General features: G+C 42.5%; 1 protein-coding gene across 15 annotated transcripts in view; it reads right to left on the bottom strand.

Moving 5' to 3' along the window:
* Positions 1-26,226, bottom strand: part of NFIA (nuclear factor I A) — a 359,817-nt gene that overhangs the window by 54,074 nt on the left and 279,517 nt on the right. For 6 of the 15 annotated variants that reach the window (XM_057409347.1, XM_057409345.1, XM_057409352.1 and 3 more), the window contains 3 exons: positions 24,763-24,890; positions 8,397-8,483; positions 7,303-7,341 (listed from right to left, as the gene is read on the bottom strand). In XM_057409347.1, coding sequence (XP_057265330.1) covers positions 7,303-7,341; positions 8,397-8,483; positions 24,763-24,890 — 254 coding nt within the window. The remainder of the gene's footprint in view (positions 1-7,302; positions 7,342-8,396; positions 8,484-24,762; positions 24,891-26,226) is intronic. The other 9 variants (XM_057409358.1, XM_057409351.1, XM_057409360.1 and 6 more) reach the window with 2 other exon arrangements.

The raw sequence follows: 26,226 nt of genomic DNA, 5'->3' as shown, positions 1-26,226 counted from the left end.
AGAGTTCCAGTGTTGTATTTGCAGCTTTCTGTCTTGAAACTGTTTGCTAAATGGGTTGGTTGTGGTGGCTTTTTCATCATAGCAAGAAAGGTTATGTGCTTAATCTTGTAAAAATAAAAGTTTAGAACTGATGGATTATTGTGTAAGAAAAATACTGTGTTGGGTATTTTTCATATTGGTCTTAAGGACTTTGGAGTAGGGAAAAAAGCAGAGTTGGCTCATTTGGGGGGTAAGAGAAAAGGAGACCGAACTAAGGTGTTTCAATGAAATATTCCAATGAAGCCAGCTGATTTTTTGGTCATGTTGGCATGTAACTTAGTTATTGCTCTGTGTTTGAGTGTCCATATTGAAGAGAAGGATGCTCAAAAGAAGTAACGGTACTGTTGATCCACATTTCCTTATAATGGAGGAACTGGGGATGGAAACACCAAATGAGCATCAACCTCATCCCTAAACGTAAAGTCAAGGGTCAGTGGCAATATACTGGGCTTAAGGAGCGGTAGAGGAACTGTGCTGCTGGCAGCGAGGCCATGGGTACATCTCCTTTGTGCTGGGTTGTGGAAGGGGAGAGGTTTGTCCCCTAGGATGGTTTTAATGTAGCAGGCTTCATCCCTGTAAGTGCAAAATATCGTGGACAGAACAAGGACTCTTGATGCACAGGGATTATCACAGTAAAATATGCCTGCTAGTGAGCTGCTCTAACTGCAAGGTTGTGCAGCACTTATAGGGATGCACAAGGCCCTGCATGGAGCTGATGATTGTGCAGCCCATGAGCAGCAATCCAGGAGGGGACATGAGTACCAGTACCCTGGGCAGCAATGGAGGTCGTGGAAGGAGTAAGATCTCCATGCCTATGCACAGTATGGTTCAGATGGCTCATGAGCTTCCTTCTTTCCCCATATGCTCTTCAGGGTTATGGGGAAGATAAGAAAGCTTCTAAGAGAGTGAAGAAGCTATTGTTTTACCCCCATGCTGAAAAAACTGCTTGACTCATCTAAACGACAGAAGGAGGAAGGGGCAGAGAGAACGGTGGAATATGGTTTAAATCTGTTCATGTGATTGTGTCCAAACACCGGAACATTAGGAGCTACAGTGAAGCTGAGGGATGACCTTGCACTGTGGAAATGCTTAGTAGTGTCATGGTCATATGGGGATGGATTTTATAAGGATGAGGCAGGAAGACAAACTGAAGCATTGATAATTGGTTCCTACTTTTGCTATATTTGTTTGTTATCATGGCTCTGATTGCCATTATTATCATCACTACTTTGTTTTTATTTCAGGGTATTCTGCAATGTATTGGTTTGGAGCAGTCCAACTCTACCATGTTTTGATTTTGTTTGAGGTTTGTAATGACACATTTTAGTTTGAGTGATCATATCCATCAGATCTCGAGACAAAAATGGCTGCTTCCTAGTTCAGAAGAATATGCAAACAGGAGCTTAATTACATCACTTAATATTGACCAAGAGAAAGAATAAGACGAGCTTGCCAGCTCATTTCCAAAGCATGTTTTGTCCTTTAAGAGGGGAGGGTATGACAGAAAGTTAGGCAGTGCAAAGCAATTAGCATCATTCACATTTTATGTTGCGCCAGCATGGTGCTCTAGCAGCAAAATTCAAACATTCTTTGAATGGGTTAATAAAAGAAGAAATACAGTCGGCATGCAAGAAAAAGGTTTCCAAGAACAAGCCAAAATATGTCCCATTCTTCTAAATTTATCACAGCCATGTCACATTATCCTTGAGACTGCCAGGAATGTCAATTTTTTTGCAATTTAAAAAAAATATCTCATTTAGCACCATATGTTTGGTTAATGTGCCTGATATATCCTGCGTATTCTTTAGTCCATCCATTTCTAATACTCATTTTCTTTTTTTCCCCCTTTGCTAAGCCATATGTTACAATGCTGGTCATTCTATCGAAGCTGCTTTCAGGAGTTGAGAGTGAGAGCAAAGGGAACTCTGGTTTAATCACCCAGAAAAATTCCGAGCTGCTACTACAAGTCCCACTCTTGGGTAAGCAGCCTCAACACTCTGAGTTAGCATCGTAGGTGCCCGGTGCCTATGAAAATCAGGCCACCTATGAGACGCCCTGGTGTGTGTTAACAACTGTGAGGCAGGGACTAAGATAAATGACTAAATATGGCACTAGGTGTTTAATTTTTGGCACCCATGTTGGAGACTCTTGGCTAGTTTTAAAGGTCTTCTGTTTCATACCTAATGAGTTTTAACACGTTTAGTGGTCCCCAGTCCGCAGCTTCCCCTCCTGTGTTGCTCAGGGATGCAGGAAATTAAAAAGTTAAACTGAAGCTACCCCAGGCAGAGCCCAGGGAGGATGCTGCTGCCTTGCATGGCTTTCCTCTGCATTGTTCCCATGAGCCAATGAATACTGGGGACCACTGCACTGAAGACCAGATTTCAGCACTTCATGTGGCCCCAAGGACAGGGTAGTGCCAACTCATAAGGACACCTCTGAGTCCTGACTCTCCTCTATCTCCTCTCTGGTGCAGGGCAGCAACAAATTACAATATCCCCCAACCCGCCTCAGCTGCGCTGGCCGGTGAATAGGGAATGCAGCCAAGGATCCTCCCCGTTCCCTGCCTCTTTCTATCCATCTGCTCCAAGCAAGGAATAAACAAGAACAGCCAGAACACAACGGCTGGGTAACCCAGGTGGGGTTTAAAAGTGTTTCTTACTATTCTGTGTACAGGACTGTTGTCCAAATCACAGTCACACCTGGCACTCTCAGGGAACACAGATTTCCTAATTCGGGTCTGAGTCTCCTCTGAATGTTATTTAGAGTGCAAGAGAAGAAAATCAGACTTAGGCTATTTTCATCTTATGGCAGCTTTTAACTACAGAATAAATGGAAAAGTTAATTGCTAAATAAAAAAGAAAATAAAGGGATTGGTGGCGTAAAACACAGATGGAAGTCTGAGTGGGTGTGTTACTTTAACTTACTGTACTTGTGTTCATGTGATTCTATAAGTATATGTATGCCAAACATATATGGTCTTAGCCTGTTCCCATTAACATGGATCTGTTTTTTTTTCCCCACTGGACTGAGGGAACCAGATCAAAGACCATGATGGTGCTAAATGGAACAAGATGTGTACTTTGGGATTTTTTTTTTCCAAAAGGAAATATTAATTTGACATCGGTTTTTCAGTTGAAAAGAATTTTAATTGCAGTACACAATAAGCAGAAAATTCAGACAACAATAATCTTGAAACTGTTAGCAGCATTATTATGTTTCTATCAAGGAATCTTGTGTGCCTTTTCAACATTAGAGCTTTCTGAATTTTCATTAATTTGGCATTTCCCTAAACACACAAGTTATTTGGTTCATTCCACATCATGCATCACACCCTCCTGCTCAATGCATAATGCAAGCGTAAATGGGATCCTTGTCCTGGAGAGACTCTGGTTACTGGAGCCATTGCATGGATGTTGAAGTCCCGCAGTAAGACTTTCCAAAACTCTGCACTTCGCAAACCTCCAGCCCAAGTTTAATCAGTGAATGCACAGGAATACTTCATGTTCCTCATCTTCTAAGGGGCACTGGAGCACTGTGATGGGTTTAATTCCTCTACCTCCTTATGTTTGCCAGTACTAGAAACACACCATGTAAGAGTCTTCCTTGAGTACAGCTAAAGATCTTCAGATTTTCATGCATGAGGCTGATTTATATTTAAATGGACCAGAAAATGATGTGTGAGGATTGAATGCATTCCCAGAACAAATAAACTTCTATGAACCTATTTTCCATACACCTATGCACCTTACTAATGGAGGTATTGAAATTAGGATTGATGGAGTGAATGGAGTCACAGCAGTGTAAGAGGAGAACAATTCCCCTTCTATCCGAATCCATAGCTCTATCTGCATCTATATGTGTATATCCATCCAATCTCACTTGATTAATCACTAACATTATTCTGACTGCACACATCTTAAACAATAACTCCATCTCAAGTTAGCCACATTAGGCAGACCAGCTAACGTTCACCTCCAGAGACAACTTTTGGATAATTACACCAGTATTCCCAGTAGCTCTCTGCCACTAGATTCCTGAGGGAGATTTCATAATGAAAGCTATGAATGAAATATGGTCTGGATCTTCCTTCTCAAGGGACACTATATAAAGGAATCACGGAAGCTCAGGTATTACCAGGTGGACCATGAACTCGACAACATGCAGAACAAACAGATGATGCAGAAAAACAAACTGGCTGTTGAAGGAAAAATAAAACCTGATACACGGGAAGAATTTGTCAAGGAATTTTCATCCTTCTGTGCAAATTATTCCAGCAATTTCATTGAAATCACTATCAACAGAAATGCTGATCAGCTGCTCTTTTTGTTTTTCCTGGGGAATTCTTAATTTCAAGCGTCTTGGAATTTTGATGGCTAAACTACTGTCAATCATGGTAAGTCTGTTCTATTTAGTGCTCAGCAAACTTTGTCATCAGCTGAGATATGATCAGGCTAACTGCCATCCATCAGTTTACTGTATTAGTTGCTCCAGTATACACAAAATACAACGCAGATGGAATTTCACTCATCCTAATGAAGTGCTCTTTAGTTTCTATGTTCTGAATGGATACTTGCTCCCCTGGTTGCCTTCTGAGTTCCCGTGTTCACTGATTAACTACCTGCCAGCAAGGACCTCGCTTCACAAGACTAAATCCAGCTGTGGATAAACAGTGATTTTACAGAGGAAAAAAGAAAGCTCCCCCTCTATCCACTTATCCAACTACTGCATATGCATCACCAACACACACAACCAGTTTCCTCAGAACTCGACATCTGACAGATCATCAGGAAAACAGAGCTAATCTATCCGTACCCATCAACATTGTATCATAGGTGACTGCCAGATACTTAAGAAGCTCTCCAAAAGAAATGTCACAACTCTTTTTCAAGACACTACAAAAGAAATGTTCCAAATAAAATAAAGCAAATGCACATACAAGTAAATGAGCCAAAGAACTTAATAAAAAGAGATTGATTAAAATGAGGACCAGAATGTTCAAAAAGGGCTGAGAGAGAGAGAGGTGCCAAAGGCGCATTAAATGGATTCAATGGCTTCAGGTTTTAAATGCTTTTGGGCTCCTCAGCAATTTTTAGCCAAAAATGATAATTCGAGTTAGAATCAAAATTCTGATGTCACTTAGGGAAAAGAAGGTTGATATTTGTCCTTTGCAAATGAGCACTGCACCATTTACAAAGGAGGAATATCAGTTTATCCTGATGGAAAGTCTTGCCTACAGATTTCTAAAACCAAGTGCTACAATATTCACCATTCTCTTAAATCCTACCCCATTAAAATCTGCCTTAAAGCATTTGGTACAATGCTCCCATAGAGTGTATTACCTTATCTGTTTGTGTCCGTGTTTATAGCATCATCTGATCGTTTTAGATCTCTTTAGATCTCAAAGCATCCCTGCTTTGTCACCCAAGTGGTTCTTTCAATAATGAACTAGTACTCAACGCATTACCTATTTCTTCAAAGTACAATTTAGTGGGGTTTACGTTTAAAAACTTTAATCAGAAGTGTAATAAATAGCAAGGTAACAGTTGTTTTCCCTTTGATTTAATGCTGGTTTCAGTATCATTTTGCACTTATAAATATATTGTAATAAGAACTTCTTTTTTTCCCAATGACGTCTTTAGACGTCTTGTCTGAAATTCATGACTGCACTTGTTTCATTTCAAATGGTATTTGAGAGTTTTTCAGCACACTTGGCAGATTAGATATAGCAGCAGGGACAAACTGCAGCCATCCATAGGAGAATATACCTTTATGTGGGTGCTTTGGGGATGGAACATCTATAGCTGCAAGGCAAAAAAATGCCATCATAAATTTGGATGGCATTTACAAAGCCCTCTAAAAAGTCTTTGCATATGATTATAGCTGAGGTATAATATTTTTGCAAGTAAAAGACCCAGAATAGATTTATGTTTCAACTATATCTTCCTGAGATGCATATGGATGCTAAATTGCAAGTGATACTAAAGGGAATTTTAGTAACTGAAGAGGATGGAGTCAGATTCCCTGTGTTTTTTTTATATTATTCTTTATTTTCTCAAAAATCATTTGCTCATTATTTGCATGTCATCAAAAGATCATTGGCTACCCAGGCTATATATAACAATGATGGTTGCTGAATGCCAAAGGCATGAGATGGAGATGGGGAAATATGTAGATTTTTTCAACCTGTGACCTCAGTTACTGCACGCTAATGTTTTTAAATGACTTTTACGATGTGAAGACTAAGTTTGGTGTTCATATTGGTTTTGAAGACTTAGTCGGTGTACACTGCCACTGAACATATGTTTTAATTAATAAAAGAGCTGTGGTCCGGATTAAAAGTAGCTCAGGTAATTTACCATGTACTGTAAAGTCACCTGATTTCTGCACCATTTGAGGTGAAGAGTTTATACATTATTCTGAAGAAAGCAAGAGTTGCAAACTGAATTCATGTGCATCATACCAAGCTGAAATGGATTTAGAATTTGACAGGTCAAGAGTATACTCATGGAACTGTTATGTATTGCTATCCAGTGGTTCTGGGTCGTTTTACCATATGACTGCCTAGGTTTGACAGTCATAGGGCTCAACAGTCATCTCATTTCTCCATAGCAGAAGAAACCATTTGTAGCTGACCCACAGCTGCTGTGCTCTTTCACTGGCAAGTGTCCATTGCCAGTTGTAGCCTGGTGAGCTCCCGCTGGAATGGCGCTGCCGACCTGCCACCGGGCAGCAGGGACATAAACTGCTTCCCAACGGATCGGCTCTCAGGCAGGTGATATCAAATAGGAGAAATCAGCCTCATTTTTCTGCATTCCCAATGGTTTCAGGATTCTGGGAGGAACAAAGAATCCCCCTGGAAAAAATACATAACCCTCCTGTTGCAGAGAAGGCAGAGCACAGCAGTTTGGCTTTGGCATCATTACCAAAGGAGCTGCGTATGACCGTGCTGCCTGCAGGTCTGCTCGTGTGATCTGCCCAACACCTCTCTCGTCTACTGAGTAATTTAAAACACATCTGACAGAGAGGCAGAGAGGAAAAATTCCCTGTGAGTTCCATGAACACAGGCATGGGAAAGGCAGAGGTAACATGTCAGCGCTCCCTCCAGTGCTGTCACTCTGGCAAAGTGCTCGGCGTGAGTCCTCTCCTCGCTAGAAACCAGAGAACCCACACGAGAGGGACACCTGGTACATCCCCCCCAACCAACACGAAATGTCTATGCACCGAGAACAAGAGCATTGGCATTGTTTGAATAAGCACACCCACCATGTAGTGCTCCGCGGTGTTCGGGGTTTCTTAGATATCCTGATTTTATAAAAAGAAAGTAAAAGAAGAAAAAAGAAACAAGGTGAGAGAGAACACTATCATATTTTGTAGCAAGCAGGATACTGTGTGAAATCTTGGCCCAGTGAAGTGATAAGGGGGAAGCTTTCAGTTTGCTTAAGGGAAAAGTTACGAGCAAATAGTAAAATTACCAAAACACCACATTGCAGCAAACGGGTGCATTTAGGTTCAATTAAGCTGTAAAAAGGAAAATGGCACTTTAGCTTATGAAAACGAAGGGACAGAGGGAGCTATCAGAAGCAACTCGATAAGATTTGTATGCATGAGGATGCTGCTTCACTGGACCAAGAAAGCTACAGTATGGGACAGGATTTTTCTTTTATTAGACACTTTGCTAGATAGCTTTGTCGAACCTCAGAAACGGCTGCTCTGGCATTATGAAATAATCCTACATAACTTGATCTCATGAGCTTAGGAACACAGGAAAATAGCCATGCCAAATCAGATTACAGGGATCCACCTAGTCCAGTATCCTCTCTCTGACAGTGGCAACTAAGGGATGCCTAGAAAAAAACTAAAAAGACCAGGGAAAGCATACAGTGGTAATTCTCCAAAATACTCTCCCAGCCTCCAATGATTTGTGATTCAAGGGCTTCTAGGACAAAGTTGATAGCATGGTATTGAAGGTACTCGAATCCAAATGCACAGATTCACACCCCCCTCCTCCCCTTTTTTGGAATTCTACCCCCATGAGATCTCTACCAGTCACACAGAAAAGGTTTCACAGTTTGGTGCTGGCAAGTCCACTGCTCTTGCCACTAACTCGGAAGGAGCTAACAGCTTTCAAGCCCAATGATGTTATGTGTATAAGAGCATCCAACACTTTTTCCTGCGTTAAAAAAGTGCTATGTGTGCTGAGGTGCTCTAAGTGTAAATACTTTAGGAGATTTGATATATATATTTTTTTGTTTGTTTTTCAAAAAGCAAGAATCTGGCTGTAAATTGATATTAACATTTTTCAGTATATGTGTAAAACACATGTTTCAGAAGAATAGAAGAGAGAAACTGTCACTCACTGGGAAGCTTTAGAGCTATCTGGCTCCCTGGGAAACTGCATGCAACTATTCTGGTGTCCAAGGGTTTGACCAGTGAGTTTCCTCTTCCTGCAAAGAATGAATGCAGAAGTAATAGAAAGTCTGAGGGGGATGATTTTAGCAAATGGCTAAAGATAATCCTATTCTGCCCACTCCAGCAGGTAGGAAGCAGGTGGTGGTGGTGGAAGAAAAAGGGTGGGAAAGGAGAAATGCCTGCCTTCCCCTCCCAGCAGCTGGCACAGGGGAAGGGCAGGATTCTAACCTAGGAGGGACTCGCACACTCACAGCTCTGAAATCCCTTTGTGATGCTGCATTTGATCTGCAACGATGCCGACAGGTCACGGCAGTCCCAGCACAGGCACACAATGTCAGGACGTTCTGCTCTGATTAGCTGGGGTCTTGCTGTGACTCCCTTTCAGGATGGAGCATGGCTCACCGGCACTTGGTGATTGAAACTGAGCACACTGGGCTGGCGTAGCTTCATTAACACTACCAGGCACATAAAACCTCGTATGCCCAGACTGGAACAGTGACTTCTTAAGCACTGTGCTTTTCTTTTACCATCCACTTTTCAGGGGAGTTTTGTTTTTCTAACATTGTAATTTTCTAACCAAATTGGTGTGAATTCTTTTTACTTCATTTACAAAAAGAATCGGTAAAAATAAGGGTCTAAAATCAAAGCTTCTGGTTTTGATGGCATATTGACTTTTAAAGGCAGGAGTGGCTATTAGGGAGTCCCTGTAAACTTTACTTAAAGCAAAAAAAAAATTAGAAAGTGATCGAAAAGTTTTAGGGAGGAGAGCAGAAATATCATTTTAAGCCTCTTAAAATTGCCTGAACTGTGAAATCAAGTAATGAACACTAGCAAAGGATCTGTCAGCTGGAATCAAAGCTTAGACTAGTCAGCATTTTCCTCCTAAACCTTATTATGGCAAAGATTTTTCATCTCTGCACTCTGTTCATCCCAACAAATAAACCGACTTGACCTCCACCTGTTAGCCGGTGAAGTCCGCTGTCATCGTTGACTAAACCCTATTCTTTCCCTTCAAAGCCCTCTGCACCACTGAGAAGGTGGGAAGACACAGCTGTGCGCTGATTTAAATTGATACCAGTTCATAACCAGACAGCATTTCACAGTACAAATTACAAGCAACAGAGGAGAGGGGAAAAAAAAAAGAGGAGTCTGTAGTGCCAATGAGTTCTGGAAGGGGGCAACATTTTTCATCAATTTAACAATGAGATTTTCATACAAGTTCTTTCTATTTTTTGTGTGATTCTATGAACTAGCATTTGAGGCAAGAAACATTTTGCTTATGCTGTTCCAATGAACCTGTGCTAACACCACGTAGGAAGAATTGGAGAACATAATGGCAGCGATTTGCGTTGCTTTAATGTCTCAGAAGTTGAATGCATTATTAACTGTTTCAAAGAGGTTCAGTTCCAAATGCTTGTGGGTTTCTAGACTCAGAAACAAGTCACAGCTATATAATGTAACATTGCTAAATAATAATAAAATAAGATTATGGAACACAGAACAGCAAGATATGTCATGAGGAAAACTGTAGAGCTACAGCAGTCACTTCTTCAAATAGATCATCACGACAAAACCACGTCAGAAGGTTGCTAATACAAAGACATATCAGAAAAAAGCCATTTCATATGAAGTTGGACTTCTCTGGGTGATTAATGCTACGTTCAACAAAGGAGACAGTGTCTGTCTAATTACATTAAATACTTATCTTCTAGGGATTGGCAGGGTGTTTCTGCTCAATGTCACTTTTCATGACAATGTAATGATAGATCCGTTTACTTACCAGTGCCATTAGCAAAAATTGTACTGTTTTCTCAACTGCCCTCATATCATGAAAATATTTGATTAACACACTGCAGCTTATCTAATACTCTAAGCAACATATTCTGCATAGTTTTCTCTCTATTAAAAGAACAAGATTACAGCTTGTAAAATTTTTATTGCACTCACACAAAACTAAATGAATAATGTGTGATAGAGCTCAAGTAGCTCGCTGCTTCACAAACCAGGTTTATTTGGTTTAAGTATTAACTTGTACTTCAAATACTGAGCTTTTGGGGGTAACAAGCAAAGAAGCAAAGTCAGCACTCTGAGGCACTACTTCCCATCCAGTCTTTAGTTATTAGTTCCTTCGCATTTCAGCACATCTCTTGAAACTTTTGATACCTTAGGAAACAACAACAAAAAAGGAAAATATAAGGAGAGTTTTCATTCCTTTGCTGAAAACCAGATATGGCCATCTCCCAAGCCTTTAAAATTCACCACATTGTGAGCTGCCTCTTCAGAGTCATGCTACTGTGCCAACGTAGAAAGAACAATAAACCTCTGGAAGAATGTACACAGCGAAGGCAGTTTATATAGTAACAAGATAATTTCATAAGGCTATATAGAAGAGAAAGGCTGTGATGTAACATTCTAGCAGTATATACCAGCTACCTGGTATTTACTAACAAGGTTAAACTACTATCTGTTTCAGAGACTCAGCACTCTTCATAATTCACTTTTTAATGGATGGACAGGAAAAGTCAGGAGTGTATGGCACAGATCAGTTTGGAAATAGGACAAGACAGCTTATGGCAGAACCTATTTCAAAACACGCTCCATCTTTCCAAATGATCACATCTAAAGTCTATACTTAGCAACTACAATACTCCAAATCCACTCATAAATCCTTTTGAGGGGTAGATTTCTATTTCTAAGTAAACCAGCCAGTTTGAAAAACAAAGGATCCTGAGGAGGAGCTGTCTCCCTCAATTGCTACCACGTATAGTGCATCACTTCTTATCTCCTTGGTATTTGATGCCCGTGCAGGAGAAGACACACGGGAAGCTTCCTTCAGCGAGGAGTTAGGACACCAACCCCATTTTGTTACAGCTCCTCATACTGCCACGAAATGGCAGCAAGAACGTACCCAAATGGACTCCTACAAGGCGTAACTCGACACAGCAATGCAGAATCAACCAAAACCGGCTTTTAAAATCCCTTGCAAGTGACTCTTGCAGCGAGAGGATGACACCGCAGCCAACTGCCACATATGACTCTCCAAATTAATAATGGATTTAGGATATTCATTCCCTGAGCTGCAAGGGTTTGGGGTGTGCCGGCAATTATCTAGATATAAGTCTGACACACATTATCCTTCTATCAATGTCATTTCCCTTAGTAGCCAACAGATTATCAGCAGCTTTGTGATATTCCAGGTGTCAAAGAAGAATTAAAACCACAACAATTGCACAAACAAAGGGACAAAAGACGGGATACGTGTTTCTGAGCCCTGCATATCAATTTAATATGTGCAGCTGACAATGATGCAAATGTCCTCGGGAGAGAGGCAGCAAGATCTGTGCCCAAACATACACACACCACCGTCAGCAAGATGGCAGGGAACAGAAGCAGTAGGATTCCCAGCCCAGGACACATGCCTCAGCAGGCAAAGCAACCCAATGAAACAATCCTCTGGTTGGGGAGAATTTTGGAAGCACCTGATATGGAAAAAGGCCCTAAACAAGCCAGATGGTACTTTTAGCTGGCAGCAGAAAGTAGGAGACAGCCAAAAACATTACAGCATTTCCCCAAGAGGCCAGCAAATCGATTTTTAACCATTTTTTTTTTCCGAGTGATGCAATGAATATAAAAAATAATGTTTCTATGCATTTTTAAATCGCTAATTTTATGAATAATACACTTAAGAAGGCAACAACTGGAAGAGACGAGAAAGCAACGCATTTTGACTTTCCCAGGGAGGTTGTATATTTGACATCGGGTTTCTATTCAGTCACTGCCACTGTTTACTCTGAATTAAGCATCAGGTTTTGGTCAGGGTTTTCCACATAATATTAAAGAGAACACTCCTTCAAGGGTAAAGAAATAGCACTGTAAAATCACAGTAGCACCCTAGTTGACAAGACACAGAAGAAATGTTGTTTGCAAGACTGCCTTGCTCTTTTAAAACCCTGTCCCCCCCCCCCCGATTATTGGGGTTTTAGATGACAATGTTTCAACCAAAAATGTTAAACAAAACTAAAAAGGGCAAGCAATTTATTTAATACTTATAAGTTCCCATTTAGGTAGAGATTTGCACAAGAAATACAACTGTTTGGGGATCCTTTAAGTTTTAAAATCTCCAAATGGCCAGAATCTGCAATTCCTCCTGGATGACAGGACTCCGCAGGAATCAATTTGGCATCAGATGTCAAACCTTAACTTTGACAGTCAGAAGCAGCTCCTTGCATAGCGCACTTAGATCAGGTGTTAGAGCAGTTTCACTTAAGGAATGGAAAAGAGATGAAGGGCAGAGTGAGGCAGAGGAGTCATGAAACAAGTGGCAATGACCATTACCCTTTGCTTAAGGCTGCACCTCACACCTTGGATTGGCCAAGTTCATTGGAATGATGCTTTAGTTATAATTTGCTGCTATTTTGGCTAATAGTAAAGGCAAGCCCTAAGACAGGGTTAAATCTGGACTACATCCAAAGCGCTTTCTCCTGTTCAGAACAAGGTAGTGCATTAGTGTGCTGCATCACAGATAATACTCCTGGAGACAAACGTGGGCTGCTGTAATAAAATGGGATGTTCCACTAGGTACAAAGAAAGATAATCCATACATTCATATTTCTCAAGTCTCACTGATTGTAAATCCTTCCTCTAAGTATTTCCCTCCTATAGGTGGAACTTAGCACCTTGCCTCCAGCCTTTGCTGGTATAAAATAGTCCCATTCTTTCCAAAAGCACTTGGACATGAGGACTGCAGGTACCATCTCACTTTGGTGGTTTTCAGGGTTTCGAAGATCTGCACACAAATCCCAGCGAGGCAAATGAAGGCTATGCACAAACCACTAAAACAGCCTATAATTTTCCAGCTAATTTTAGCAATCGGATCTCTTATGTTCTGCTTTTTGGCGTGCATCACACTAAAAATAGCAGCAACCATTGATGTAAGAGAATAGCAGAAAGGATGATCTCACTCGGACCAGGGGCTGGGCAAGCAGAGATGGAGGATGCTATGGATTACCTGTGCTCCCCTGAGCAAGATACCAGTGAAATCAGAATAGATCTCTAGCCAGAATGCACACTAGATGAAGACCCTGCTGTACTTTAAGCTTTGTTGAGCTGGAAGACGAAGGGAAATTCAGAATACTTAAGCAGCATCCCTTATTTAGGCTGCAGCGTCCTTATTACAGTCACTCCAGCCAGGCTCAGCTGTGGGGGTAACACTGGATTCATGCCATAATCTCTGGGGTTATGGGTCAAGGTTACAGACTACCCACTTTGGGGGAACAACACAGCTTCTATCACAGCACACAGACATTCCTGGAGGTATGGAATGGCTCTGCAGCCACCCAGCCAAATTGTTACCTGAGTTAACAGGCTGCTAGACAGACTTCTCTGCTTTCCTATGCTCACTGACTGCTGTGGTCAACGCGTTGGGGCAGCACTTAACTTGAAAGAAAGTAAAGAAGGTAACCAGGGAATGTTTAATTCACTGCTTCTGGCAGTAATAAAACCACTAAGGAGCATCAAGCAAAATGATGAGGCAACACGCAAAATAAGTGTTTCTTCATAGAATCACTGGTGGTTTATGCTAGAAGGGACCTTAAAGCCCATCCAGTTCCAACCCCTGCCATGGGCAGCGACACCTTCCACTAGAGCAGCTTGCTCCAAGCCCCTATGTCCAACCTGGCCTTGAACACTGCCAGGGATGGGGCAGCGACAGCTTCTCTGGGCACCCTGTGCCAGCGCCTCAGCACCCTCACAGGGAAGAGCTTCTGCCTAAGATCTTCTTTACACAGCACTGAGTAAAACTGGAACTCGCTGCCTTGGGATGTTGTGGAGGGCAAAATAAAGAAGCGGTTAAAAACATCCAAGCGTGTCTCCAAGAAGAGAAGTCCACTGAAGGCTGTCAAACACAAAGATGTGAACTGAGCCTCTGGCTCATGAGACCAAGCTGTTTGCTGCCAAAATCCTTGTGGCTGTGCTCTGAAAAGCATCACTGGATGCCTGTCCTGCTGCTGTATGCTTTCCTTAAGTGTCCGCTACCAGCTCTTGTCACAGATAGCAGCACACTGGACTAGGCGAGCCTTCAGTCTAGCTCAGAAGAGCCATTTTTAATTCTCTGTGGGCAGATCCACAGTTTTTGTAGGCTGGAATGTGCTGTGCCTGGCAGCTGAGAAACGGGAAAACTGCAGTAGGTATCCAGCTCAATGTAATAAAGATCTAGTGGAGAGCCAGGAGTCAGTGTGGCAGACACAGTGTGGGAAAGGAAATGCTAAAGGAGAGGTAACACGGTCTGTTTCCTGTTCCCGGTCCTGTATCATCCTCTCTGCATCCCCTAACACCTCTCATTGCGCATTTTAACTTTGTGTGAAAGTGTTTCCTTTAAAATTAAGCCTGTTTTCTCCTCTAAAGCAAAGATCAAACCATGTGCACGCAGTACAGTAGCTGCACTGCGTGCAATGCAGTGGAGTGATGCTTGTACTGGGAATGTTAATAAACAGTGGCGAGAACAGAACTTCTGCATAGAAAAGGGTGTATGTTACATCTCTCCTTCTCTCCCTTGTCTCATGCAGTATTTACACAGCTGTGCTTTGTAAAATGTGTAGGGGAGGTTTTTATTATTATTTTTTGGTAATTTATTTACCTAAGATAGCCCAGCATCTGTTTTGTGGTGAGGTTCTTTCACAAAGTTTCACAGTTGCCTTGACTGATGCAAAAGGAGGTCACGGTCCTCACTCAGTGATCCTAAAACCATTTGTTTCAACTGCTATTTGGCTAATTCGTGTTCTGCCCTGGGTTTTTGGTTTGTGTCTCTACTTGGAAAAGTGCATTCTTTGGGGGCCTGATCTGGCTAGGTGAGTATTTTAGTTATCTGTTTTATAAAATGCAGACGTGCAAAGGAATCTGCAATAATACGCATCATTTACTGGCTCTCAGTATGTACTGTATATTGGCTCTGAAAACTACTAATATTTTCCAGCTGCCTCCCCAAAAAGCAGAGTTCAGTGCAGTCTTTGCAGTGGGTCCTTTCCCATGACTGCCTACACAGGTGATGAGGACTTTTCCTGTGTCCTGAAGAATTAATAAGCCTGAACATTTCTGTACCAGCAGCATACCACAGGAGATAAAATATTGCTTCTGCTTCCCAAACACATTAGAAAAAGCAAGTCTGCTGATCTCAACTGCTAAGACAGCACATCAAAGGAACGTAGTCCATTTCCTAACCCAGATCTAATCTATAGAAGACTTTATAGATCCAAGTCAACATCCTGAATTGGTCCCAGAAGCAAAGAAGAAAACTAGTTCAACTCTTGGAAGACAGGTACAATACTTACAATGTGCTTCATCCCATTTTGCAATTAAACAGTCACATGCCACACTATCAGGTGATCTTCAAGGATAACCGCATCAGTGGACACCTGTCTGGAGCTCACAAAGATTCATGTTTGACAGACTCCAAATCAGCAAGACATTCACAGCCATATTCAGAGGGTGCTTCTGTCCTTCAGAGCTCACCTCTGAGAGGAAGTAGAAAGTGTCTGCGTTTGTCCCAGTGCCAGGAAGCTTATCGTTTTCACTTGGTGTCCAAAGGGAAGCACAAACCAGATCAGTGTCTTTGCTTTATGAGTGTATATTCAGCAGAATGGATGGCAGAATATGGCTCAGCCAGCAATGATGTCTGAAGAACCTTAGGTCCATGGACTACCAATGCAGCATTCCATCACAGGGATCCCACTGTCACCAAGAAGCACTGTTCCAACCTTCGTAAGGGACTAGTTTTCCATGCACTAATCTTTCCTATCAATCTGAAAAATGATTTAGATGGTGCTAATTGTGCATGGAGACAGGAATAGCTCAGGTGATCTTATGGCTGTCACAGCACACAGAAGACCTGCTTTTAACTTGGTCATTGAGGTCAGCGAAAATAGTATGGATGCGAAAAAACAGCTTTATTTTGGTATCTGAAGTGAAACAGTTTCTGTATTTTTTAACTCAGATCTCCTACAGCTCCATACCCGTTTTTAAATGATGCATTTCCTGACATCTGGAATTAGATGCAGGGAGCAGAGCCACAACATTGACTGACCGACTTCTCCGGGACCATACTGAAGGGATGTTTTCCTCAGGGGATTACAGCAAAGCTGAGGCATGTGCTCTAAAACTTGCTTGGGATTATTAATTTTATTAAAAATGGAAAGTACAGTTTAGGCTGCATTTCAGGGCCAAGTGTGTTGTGTTGTCTACTGTCTGGGAAAAAAAGAGCCTTTGAGGGAAGTGAAAACATCCAGGACATTTCAATCTGATCTGACTTTTTAATCAGCTGTTCTTCCCCCTGCTCTTAACTTTCTTCCATGATTTTGAGACAGCAATGGAAGCAGCATGGCATGTTGTCACAGGTCTCATGCTACTATGTGAATTGCCAAAGAAAAGCTGAGCTATTGATCCAGTGGTAATTTGCTGTCAAAATGACTATGTCTGTTATAGCAAATGAGTAGTGTTAATCATTTCACTTGATGAATGCTATTGCAGAAGACTGACAATGCTCAAAGAGCCACTATTGACCTGCTGCGTTTTTCCTGGCTCACAATAAGTTCTTGATCTTTGCTGGCCTCACCCAATTAGGGTTGAAGTTATCCATTAAGGTGCAGGCCTGGAAAAGTTCTGTTTAAAATAAACAACAACGTATATTGGTAACTCATCAACTATGCAGCAGGCTGATTCTGATTGCCTGGCAGAGAAACACACACATTTTGTGCAGTATCTGATAAAAGATCTATAATGTGCTAACACAAACCTATCATGTAGCACCTGTGACTAACAGATTGTGATATCAAAGTCTTGATGCCTAAGTGCTCCTGTAAATGCATTAAACTTTTAGCGGCAGGAACTGTAGGCTGCCAGTGACAAGGAGCTGATATGGTATTTCAGTAGAAGTTGATAAGTGTTATTGCTCTTAGAAGAAAAGAGAAATCTTATGCTCTTGTAAACCACTGGGCAGCTTGTGTTTTGATGGGATACTGTAATGCAGAGAGCAGGGATAAAGGAACACATGGAGTTTATGAAGGTAAAAAGACACTTAAGGAAAGCTCTGTATTTTACAGTTGCTGGAGTTCCTTGAAGTATGATCCTGTCGTACGTTTGGCTTCAGGCATCTACCTGTTCACCTGAAGCCAACTTTTTTGGGTGCAGCATGCACATGGGGCCATGTTTAACTCCACGTACCAGTAACGGAAGCATGAAAGGTAGCACAGGCCCAAGCACGCTCTGCTTCTCAGCTTGGCAGAAAGAACAAGGATGTTGGAAGACTCTGAAAGAGTGGGCAGAAATGTGGGAAACTGTATAAAGTCTTGGAGATGAGAAGAAGCACGGGTCTGAATGGGAACAGGGAAATGGGATGAATGGGAGGAGGAGTCCTAGTCACAGAGAGCAGTCTAACAAAGCTCAGATGCTCTTCAGAGAAAAGGAACAGTGGAAGTTTGCCTGAATCTGGGAGGCAACAGGTTGTGTCTGCTGTACCACTCATAGAGCAGTCTGGGTTGGAAGGGACCTTCAAAAGTCATCTAGTCCAACCCCCAGCAATAAGCAGGGACATCTTCAACTAGATTAGGTTGCCCAGGACCACATCCGGCCTGGCCTTGAATGTCAATGGCATCTCTTCAACTGAACAGCACAAATTAGCCTGGAGAAATTCTCTCTGCTATAAACCAAAATGTTCTGGCCACCAGAGAAATATGATCTGCTTCTGACCTCCCATTCAAAGAGCCAAACTGTGCTGTGGGCTGGAGGTCTATCTGGTTGTGAAATGTTCCCACTGTCTTGAGATATTAAGTTCAATGGAGGTAAAAAATGGCACTGGTGCCTGCTGATAGATGTGTCAAGGTACGTAATGAAGCTGCTGCAAAGGCAGGTACAATCTTAATGGCTATGTGAGTGTGCTGCCTGACTTTACACACTGAGAATTGGAGGGCAAGCCAATGTCACACCTGGGAAATACTGCGTAAATGTAATTGGCAGGGATCCTGGATGTAGACCTCCTCTGGTCTAAGGAAGAGAGAAGTTTCCTTGGTTTTGCCTTTCTTAAATAGGTCTTTGAGCATCCAAAGAGTTCAGCTGAAGGAAATTAATTACGATCATGAAATTCCTGTGTCTGGTTACAATGCAGTGAAAACTGCCCACTACAGCAAGTCACTGAAAAGTAACGCCAGAGAATTATTTGATACTGAATATTCCAGGTCTGAAGTTGAATGTTTTCCCAGTAAGAAGAGACTATTTTTCTATTCCTTATTTTGAATAATACATGGTTCTCATGTTTTTCATCATATTTTCTACAGTCAGTCCCTTGAATCATTGGCAGTAATGTAATACAATCACTGGAAACTTCCCTGAGCAATGACTTAGTGTGTGGTGTCAAGTCTTTCAATGAGCCCATAGACCTTTTGCCTGAGGACAGATCAGATGCACCCTGCATCACTGATGCTGGGACATACTATATATATTTTATCTTCTAGGTGTAGTGCCAGGCAACAGCTGTGTGTAGGACATCAAGAATGCATAAAGAACACAATCCAGGATCTCCCTTATACTACTTTCTCTCATATTTCCAAGAAATAATTCTGAACAGACTTTGAAAACAAAGTCTTGTGGTCATCTGATCACGCCTGAATGAGCCTTTCTGATGTGTAAGGCATAAATAAAAGTTTCTTAGTAAACATGGAGAAAGGGTTTTCTTGGCGTGCTGAGAGTCTGCTAAAAAGAAAGCCCATGCCAGATTTAAGACAAGGGTTATTAAAACAAGGGTTTGGACCAGCTGCCTGCATGTGGTTGTTCTATAACCACCAACAGGGAGGGACACGGTACCGTTGAGTTAGAGGTCACTGCCACTGCAAGGGAAATATTCCAAAATAAGATCTCAGCTCCTCAGCTGCATAGAAATTGCTCAGAAATTATTTTCAGACAGTCCCATAGATGGTGACATGAGAACGAGCAGCACTAGCTGAGTGGTGTAGTGAGCAATCATGAGGCTGACTTTAATAGCATCTTTACTACCAAAGACGTGTCCAGCAGTCTAACTCTCTCGCTTACTGCAGGTTCATATAATATTATCAACTCCATAAGCCCCTGGAACTGTAAATATGTCTTTCAGTCATGCAGTGCAAGTGTTATTGCTAATTCCTTAAGGTTTCTGCACCGAAAGGCTCATTTGGTTCCTGCGGTTTTCAAGGTGAAGACACACAAGAGCTGAGCACAGCGTGATCGGCAGCAGCATAGCTTTGGCGGAGTTGGGGCAAAGGAAGGTGGACGGCCATGGTATGAAAAGCCCCATCAGCCTTTCAGTAGAAGAAGGACCACAGACCTCCACCCATTATACAAATGGGTAAAGGGCTGTAAGCTGGTCAAGACCACAACAGAAGCAGAGCTAATTGTCCCTTTAGATATCTCAAGAAGCACAAGGAGTACAAACACGTACCTTTCCTGGGATTATGGTCTTCTAGGGACCAAGCTAACATGTGGAAATGCAAATACCAGGAAGATCTAAGTAAAGAAACTAACAGGATACTCTGAATTTGAATCTGAAACATTTTTTTCCATGCTACGCTGTAGAAATACAATAGAAGCAGAATTGACAAACACCATCCATATGCTACACTACAACATGAGAGAGCACAATGTGAACTTTACTCCTGGACTGAATCAAAAGAATGCATTAAAAAATGCGTAAGTGGAATACTGATTAACTCAATCTTCTCTTCCATAGAATTAAAAAACATATACCTGTAATTATGGCTTACCTCCATTAGAAGCAGAGCTGCCACAGAACTGAACACAGGCCAGCTTTGTGCATGAGTTCAAAGCCAGTATGGTGTTGCCTTATTTTCTTACCAACATCATCTTTATCCTCTCTTGCCCTTCTTCGCAGTTAACAAGAGTTATGTACTGAAAGTGCTGAGATAAAGTAATGGTAAGGATGATACCGCAAAAGGTATTTGAAAAGCAGAAGTAATTTACTACATGCCTGCTTTGGTTTACTTCCTAAGCCTTCCTGTTGTGAAAGGAAATTCATCTTTTCTGGCAGACTGCAGCCTTTTTAGGCCTGAGAGCTCCCCAGGAGCTTTCGAGTACAGGTAAATGGATGCGAGACTCAAGGAGTACAGTACAAGGAACATGGAATTAATGCTGGATTTTGCTTTGGCTGTCACGTCTGACGTATAAGGAGAGTGTCCTCTGCTCATGATTATGGGTCTGAAATGCCACGAATGGAAAGGTCATGTTGCTGGTGTGTGAAGCACCCAACTAAATCTCTACATGAGACAGATGTCAGGGTGCCCCGAGACCCAGGGGCCTGGGATGTAGAAGTGCAGAGAAGGGACTTTGGATGGACAATAGGTGCAGATTCTATTCTGCATGCAGCGGAGACCCCAAGAGTAGGCACAGGGGAAGCATCCACTGCCTAATCTAAATAGCACACAGAGTGGTTTTGTCCTCTTCTGTTCTCCTGCCAGTTTGCACATATGTTCTGAGTATACAGCCTGCCCTCCAAAGACCACTTACAGGGGCAATCACAGGGAAGCAAAGCAGGAAGAAAGTATCCAAAAAGGGAATTTGTTCAAGAGAAAAAAATGGAGACAGATGTAGAGCGACTAGTCACGGCTGGCGGTAAATAACCCTCTGCCTGAGTGCTCTCTTTCTCTAAGAGGAGCTCACATATTCCATTTCATATTTCCTTTCTAGGAAGTTAAATCTTTGTTTTCCTGGCATTTGTTCTTTTTGTTCTTTCCCATATATACTTTCCCCTTTCTGTATGGTCTAAAATTGTCTTCTCATTTTCCCTTTCTCTTCCACGTTGTGCTCTCTTTCAAGTGTGACATTTCTCCAACCTAATTTCCCTGCGCTGTCCCAGGCAACAGCTTTCTCTACCACCCTCTCACAGTCTCTGTGCCACGAGCACTTTGCTCTGTCTCTACATGTGCGTAAGCGTACGGGTGCTTCACCTGCTCCTGCATTAGAGTCCCCACTTTTTCTCATGTGCACACCTCAACATTAAGCAAATGCAATACAGACAGAATATTCATCCTCTCGCTCCCATAAACCTGTCAAGGCATATAGGCCAAGAAGCTATCTCTGCATAAATCTAACTCTCCTGTGAGGAAGCAATCTACTCAAAGGCAATAAAGCCAAAGGATATATTATTATCTTTGGTGTGGATCCTACTGGGCTGGGAGGTTGGCTGCTGGCTCCTCTCTGAACTTTTCTTCCCAGCCAGAACAGCCATCCCACAGACAAGTCTAAGCTTCCTTTTCTTGGTCTGACTTCCTCCTCCTGTTGTTTGGCCGGTAACCCAAAGGACAGGGTTTAATTATGGAGTTTGGAAACCTGGCTTAGGCTCCTCTGCCAGCAGAGGATAAAACTTCAGCCTGCCTTCTGAACCACCAGCATTCTGCACCGCTGATACCTGCATTATCCCACGCAGCATAAAATGAACCACATGGAAGAAGTGCCAAGTCAAACAAAGTGATGGTTTTAGTCTTTAAACTTCTACTGTGGATTTCGCTGAGGAGAAACCAAAACACTGAAGCTCTGAGATTATCCCATGTCAAAACTGTGCCATCACTTTGACTGCAGATTAAATAAGTGGCAGGGCCTTTTTCTGGAAGGGAAAGACACCGCAAAGGATGGAACTGAAACAGGTCCAGGCTCCAAAGCTCCCCTCTCAGAGAGGAGCTTTGCGGTGAGCCACTGGGTAATATGGGATGTTAACATCATTTGTATGGCTTTCAGGTGACCAATATATTTTCTAGGCAGATGCCTCACTGAAGACTCATAGAACATTTTATACTTCTGGAGATAAAGCACCTATGTCAAATACAAAGGGATAGATGCTAACAGCAGATCCATGTGTGATATCTGAGGTAAGGCAGGGCACTGTGCTTAGACCACAGCAGGATGTGTCCCTCAGGGGCAAGCACCTTGCTGCCCTAGCATAGAAGGACCCTTCAGTACTGTTTTGTCCTTCGCCACTGATGAGCTGTGGCTCTTTAGGTAATCTCTCTGCCAGCTGTGCTCTTGCAGTGACCCTGTTTTACAGAGAAGCTGAGGCAATGAATTCAGAGGACAGGCTGCTTGAAAGCCACAGCAGAAGAATTGGGGTGAGGCCGTGTGGATATAGCATAAAGATGGTTTGTAAGTGCATCCCACGCAGGCGGGATAAAGCTCTTTTTCTTCCTAGCTGTGACAGTGATAGATAGCTTGGTGAATCTGAGCTGTATCTAGTTGGTACCTGGCTTGAGTCCCTGATGTTGCAAGGTGATTTTCAGCCATTTTACAGGAAAGACTAAGCAGAATCTGGAATTTTCTGTAGTAAGTGAGGAAGGTTATGAGGAAGGAAGAACCTTCTCTTCTCTGACTTGTTCCTGCCTTTCTGAGAAACTCAGGAAGTTTGACACGGTCAGTTCTCCATGATGGGCACCCAGTGGTGCCAAGAATGGCAGATGTGCTTTAGAGGTGTAAGGCTTTAGGTACTTGTCTTGTCCAGCTGAGAAGCTCAGAACCACCATCCAGTGAGGACTTGGATGAGACAGAGGTAATGACCACATGTGGGGAAAACCACCAGAAGCGACAGCAAAATTAATAGCCAAGCTCTGGCTGTTGCACAAATGGAGAACATTTGTCATTAACAAAGAATACCCCAAATTTTGGGGGGAGTTAGCCCCCCATCTGACAATGATGTAGAAGCAGTGACCCAGTCAGCTTTTAGCCATCTGTGTCTGCAGAGGAGGTTGTGATCTCTCCCTTTCAATGGGCGATGAGCTTTTGTTCCTGTTTTTGCCGCTCCATGAGCAGGCTAGTTTAGTACAAGGTGAAGCTCTGCCTTACATCATCTGGAGCCTGGAGCTGATGGAGAAACAGCCCCTAAGTGTCTACTGAGCAGGACACCTCACTGAAAGCACCAGAGCCCTGGGGACGGCGGCAGCAAGGCAGTCACGGGGAGCCTGGCACTTGTCTGCCTGCAGGTCCACCCTCTCCTCCTGCCAAAGTGCCACATCTGCAGTCAATAAGGGCCCACAAGCTGGCTCCTCCTCATTAGAGGAGAGAGGGCAGCTGGCAGGGGATCCTCCAAGGGCTCCCAGGCACGGGAATCAGTCCCCTCCCAGTCTGGAATAGCCCAAATTTGGTGACTTTCTGGGCATGCTGTAAAGGACAGCTGTTTGACAGGGTCTCCAGAGAAAGCTGTGGGTATGTTTCCTACATGATGAAGGATATAGGTGGCTGGCCAAGTGCCCACAGAACTGATTTTAATGCTGTTCAGGTTGATTTTACTTTTCGGTGCTGTACAGTTCATTATACACAGTGCCCTGGACAAGCATGTGTTGTTTCAAAACAACCCCAAACCCATACTATTTTAAATCCAAACAGGCAAGAAAGGAAAAAAATGCACATTGCAAAAGACCCTTTGGGGTGTTTAGAGGGCCTTCTCAGACACTGGGAGGCTGAAGATGAAAGACCTACTTGCCTTTATCTAACAAATCAGACCTCTGTTATTTTTAGTGGCAATAAATACTTGATTATGTAGCCATAAGCAAAACTGAAGCATTAACTTTGCCTACGCATGTAGCACTGACCCAGAAAAGTATTTCCAATAGTATTAAGCACCCAGATGATCTCGGGATAAGTGATCGATGGACAGTTAAGTACGTAACATAACATAACCCAAAAGATGATCAACAAGAAAGATCACACACAAAAATTAACTGAGAAGAGGCACAAGAGCTGCTTCCTAGACCTCATGAAGTGTAACACCCAGCAATATCTATTTTGATATGAAGCCTCCAATCACACTTCGTGGTATTACAGATTAATAAAACAACTCCTTTGGTAAGTCTCTTAAAAGTCATTACTAAGTGAGCTCAAGTGTTGTATAATGCTTGAAAAGTCCTTCCACCTTCTAAAAGTTTAGGGATATTTATTTAAACAGTATAACTGTAGGGCACAGCCCAGACAAGTACTGCTTTTTTGCTAAGTGATTGTCACTGCTATCCCAGAGTTGAATCTGGGGCTTTTGACAGAAAAAGACCTCCTATCTTTTGCTGCATTATTTAAATACTTCAGATATTTGGCCAAAACACAGAAGTGACACACTACAGAAACATTCACAGCTGCAGGAGCAATAAAACCACTACAACACTTTCATTAGACTGACCTTTTCTCAGGAGAAGTTACAAGATGTTTACAATTGATCACCTTTCTACACAGAATTCAGCATATTCTGATAACAAAAATAGAGCGACTGGAGATCAGGTTCTCGGGCTCCTGAAAGCCATGGCTTACCTGGCTCCACTTCATGCCATCCACTTGACTGGCTGCCACTTCCTGGAGAGCGCCCTTGGCTTGTATAAAACGGCTCCTCACCAGGACTGTCCATCTCATCCTCCACAGACTTGAGACGTTTTGTGGAGCTGAGAAAGTAAAAACACAGCATAAGAATGTATGGAAAGGAACAAAGGCACTTCTGTTGAGACATACCTTGCTAGCCCTGCTCGGGACTAACTTGGTTATGGACACTATAGCAAATTCAGGGGCCTGAGAAGGGGAAGGTGAGTCCTGCACAGCCATCCTGCCCACTCAGCCTCTCAGCATCCACTTCTTGTTTCTGATTTGCTTCGTCGGCAATGACTAAGCTTCGGTGAGATACAAAACAAGCTCTCACAGAGTCCAGACTGAAGTGCTAAGCACACATAAGTGTAACTAAAAGATAGTTTAACGTTCAGGCTTCTACAGATCACAAAGTAGGACATTTTTTATAATGCACAGAGGTCAATAAAAAGGCAAGATTTTAATTTGTATGGCGTGATTTTTGCAATTTGAATGAGTACAGTAATGACACACAAGACTTATTTAAACTGTCATATTTTTTCCACAGGTTATTCTGAAAGACAAATTATCAGTTCAAACTTATATTTTCCATCTTTTAACTGCAGCCATTAAATTAACCCAGCTTTCAGTCCTGTAAGAAGAAACGTAGGAAGTGAATGATGGAAGAATCCATTCTTGGTTCAAATGTTCATGTTATGCTACAAGTATAAGTGTTTTGCTCTGCAGCTGAACGCCATCAAGCATAAAAAGGCCCCATCAGGTCTCTCTGGCCAGTGTCAGTACTAAAGCACTCCCTTGTGATGCCCCACACCTCCCTCACCAAAGGCTCAGGAGACAGAAGAGCCCTTTCAGTGGTCTCTGGTGGCCATTGGCTCAGACTCCAGTAGTTCTGCAGGGAGAGGAACCCAAAGCCAAAGACACTCAGCTTGGCTCTGTGTTCTATAATGAGTTGCGCAGACTGCGTGGGGACATTACCGAGAATTTCTCTTCTAAATACTTTTCCAAGGCTGGGTCAGCTCACTTTTTTTTCCCCCAAATCTGTATTCTATTAAGACTTAAAGCATTCAAGAACAGGCTCCTCTGTGTAGGGGGAACATATTTAACAGACATAAAATATTCCACTGCAGTTTGTATTGGTTTAAAACTCGCAGCCTCTCTGCAGCTCCCCACCAGAAGGCCTACACAGGTAGGAGCTGGTGGGTATGCAAAATCAGTTTGTGAGAAACAGGAAGAATAAGTCGTGTGGTATGTGTGGAATGCAGGTTTGGCCATTCCTTAATTTAGAGAATTGTTATGTGTCAATAGGGGAAATTGTGTGCATACAATATAATTACCGCCTGATCATTCTGCTGAGTCTGTGTATTTAAGGAATACTTTTTTTCCTGACTGGGAACAGCCTAATGAGAGGAAAACAAACAT

This window comes from Pezoporus wallicus, unplaced genomic scaffold (assembly GCF_028554395.1).
Source record: "Pezoporus wallicus isolate ANWC-B61680 ecotype Strahan unplaced genomic scaffold, APGP_CSIRO_Pwel_v1 contig_8108, whole genome shotgun sequence".
Lineage (NCBI taxonomy): Eukaryota > Metazoa > Chordata > Aves > Psittaciformes > Psittacidae > Pezoporus > Pezoporus wallicus.
The sequence above is the reverse complement of the archived record's forward strand: the minus strand, read 5'-3'. Positions and strand labels throughout refer to the sequence as shown.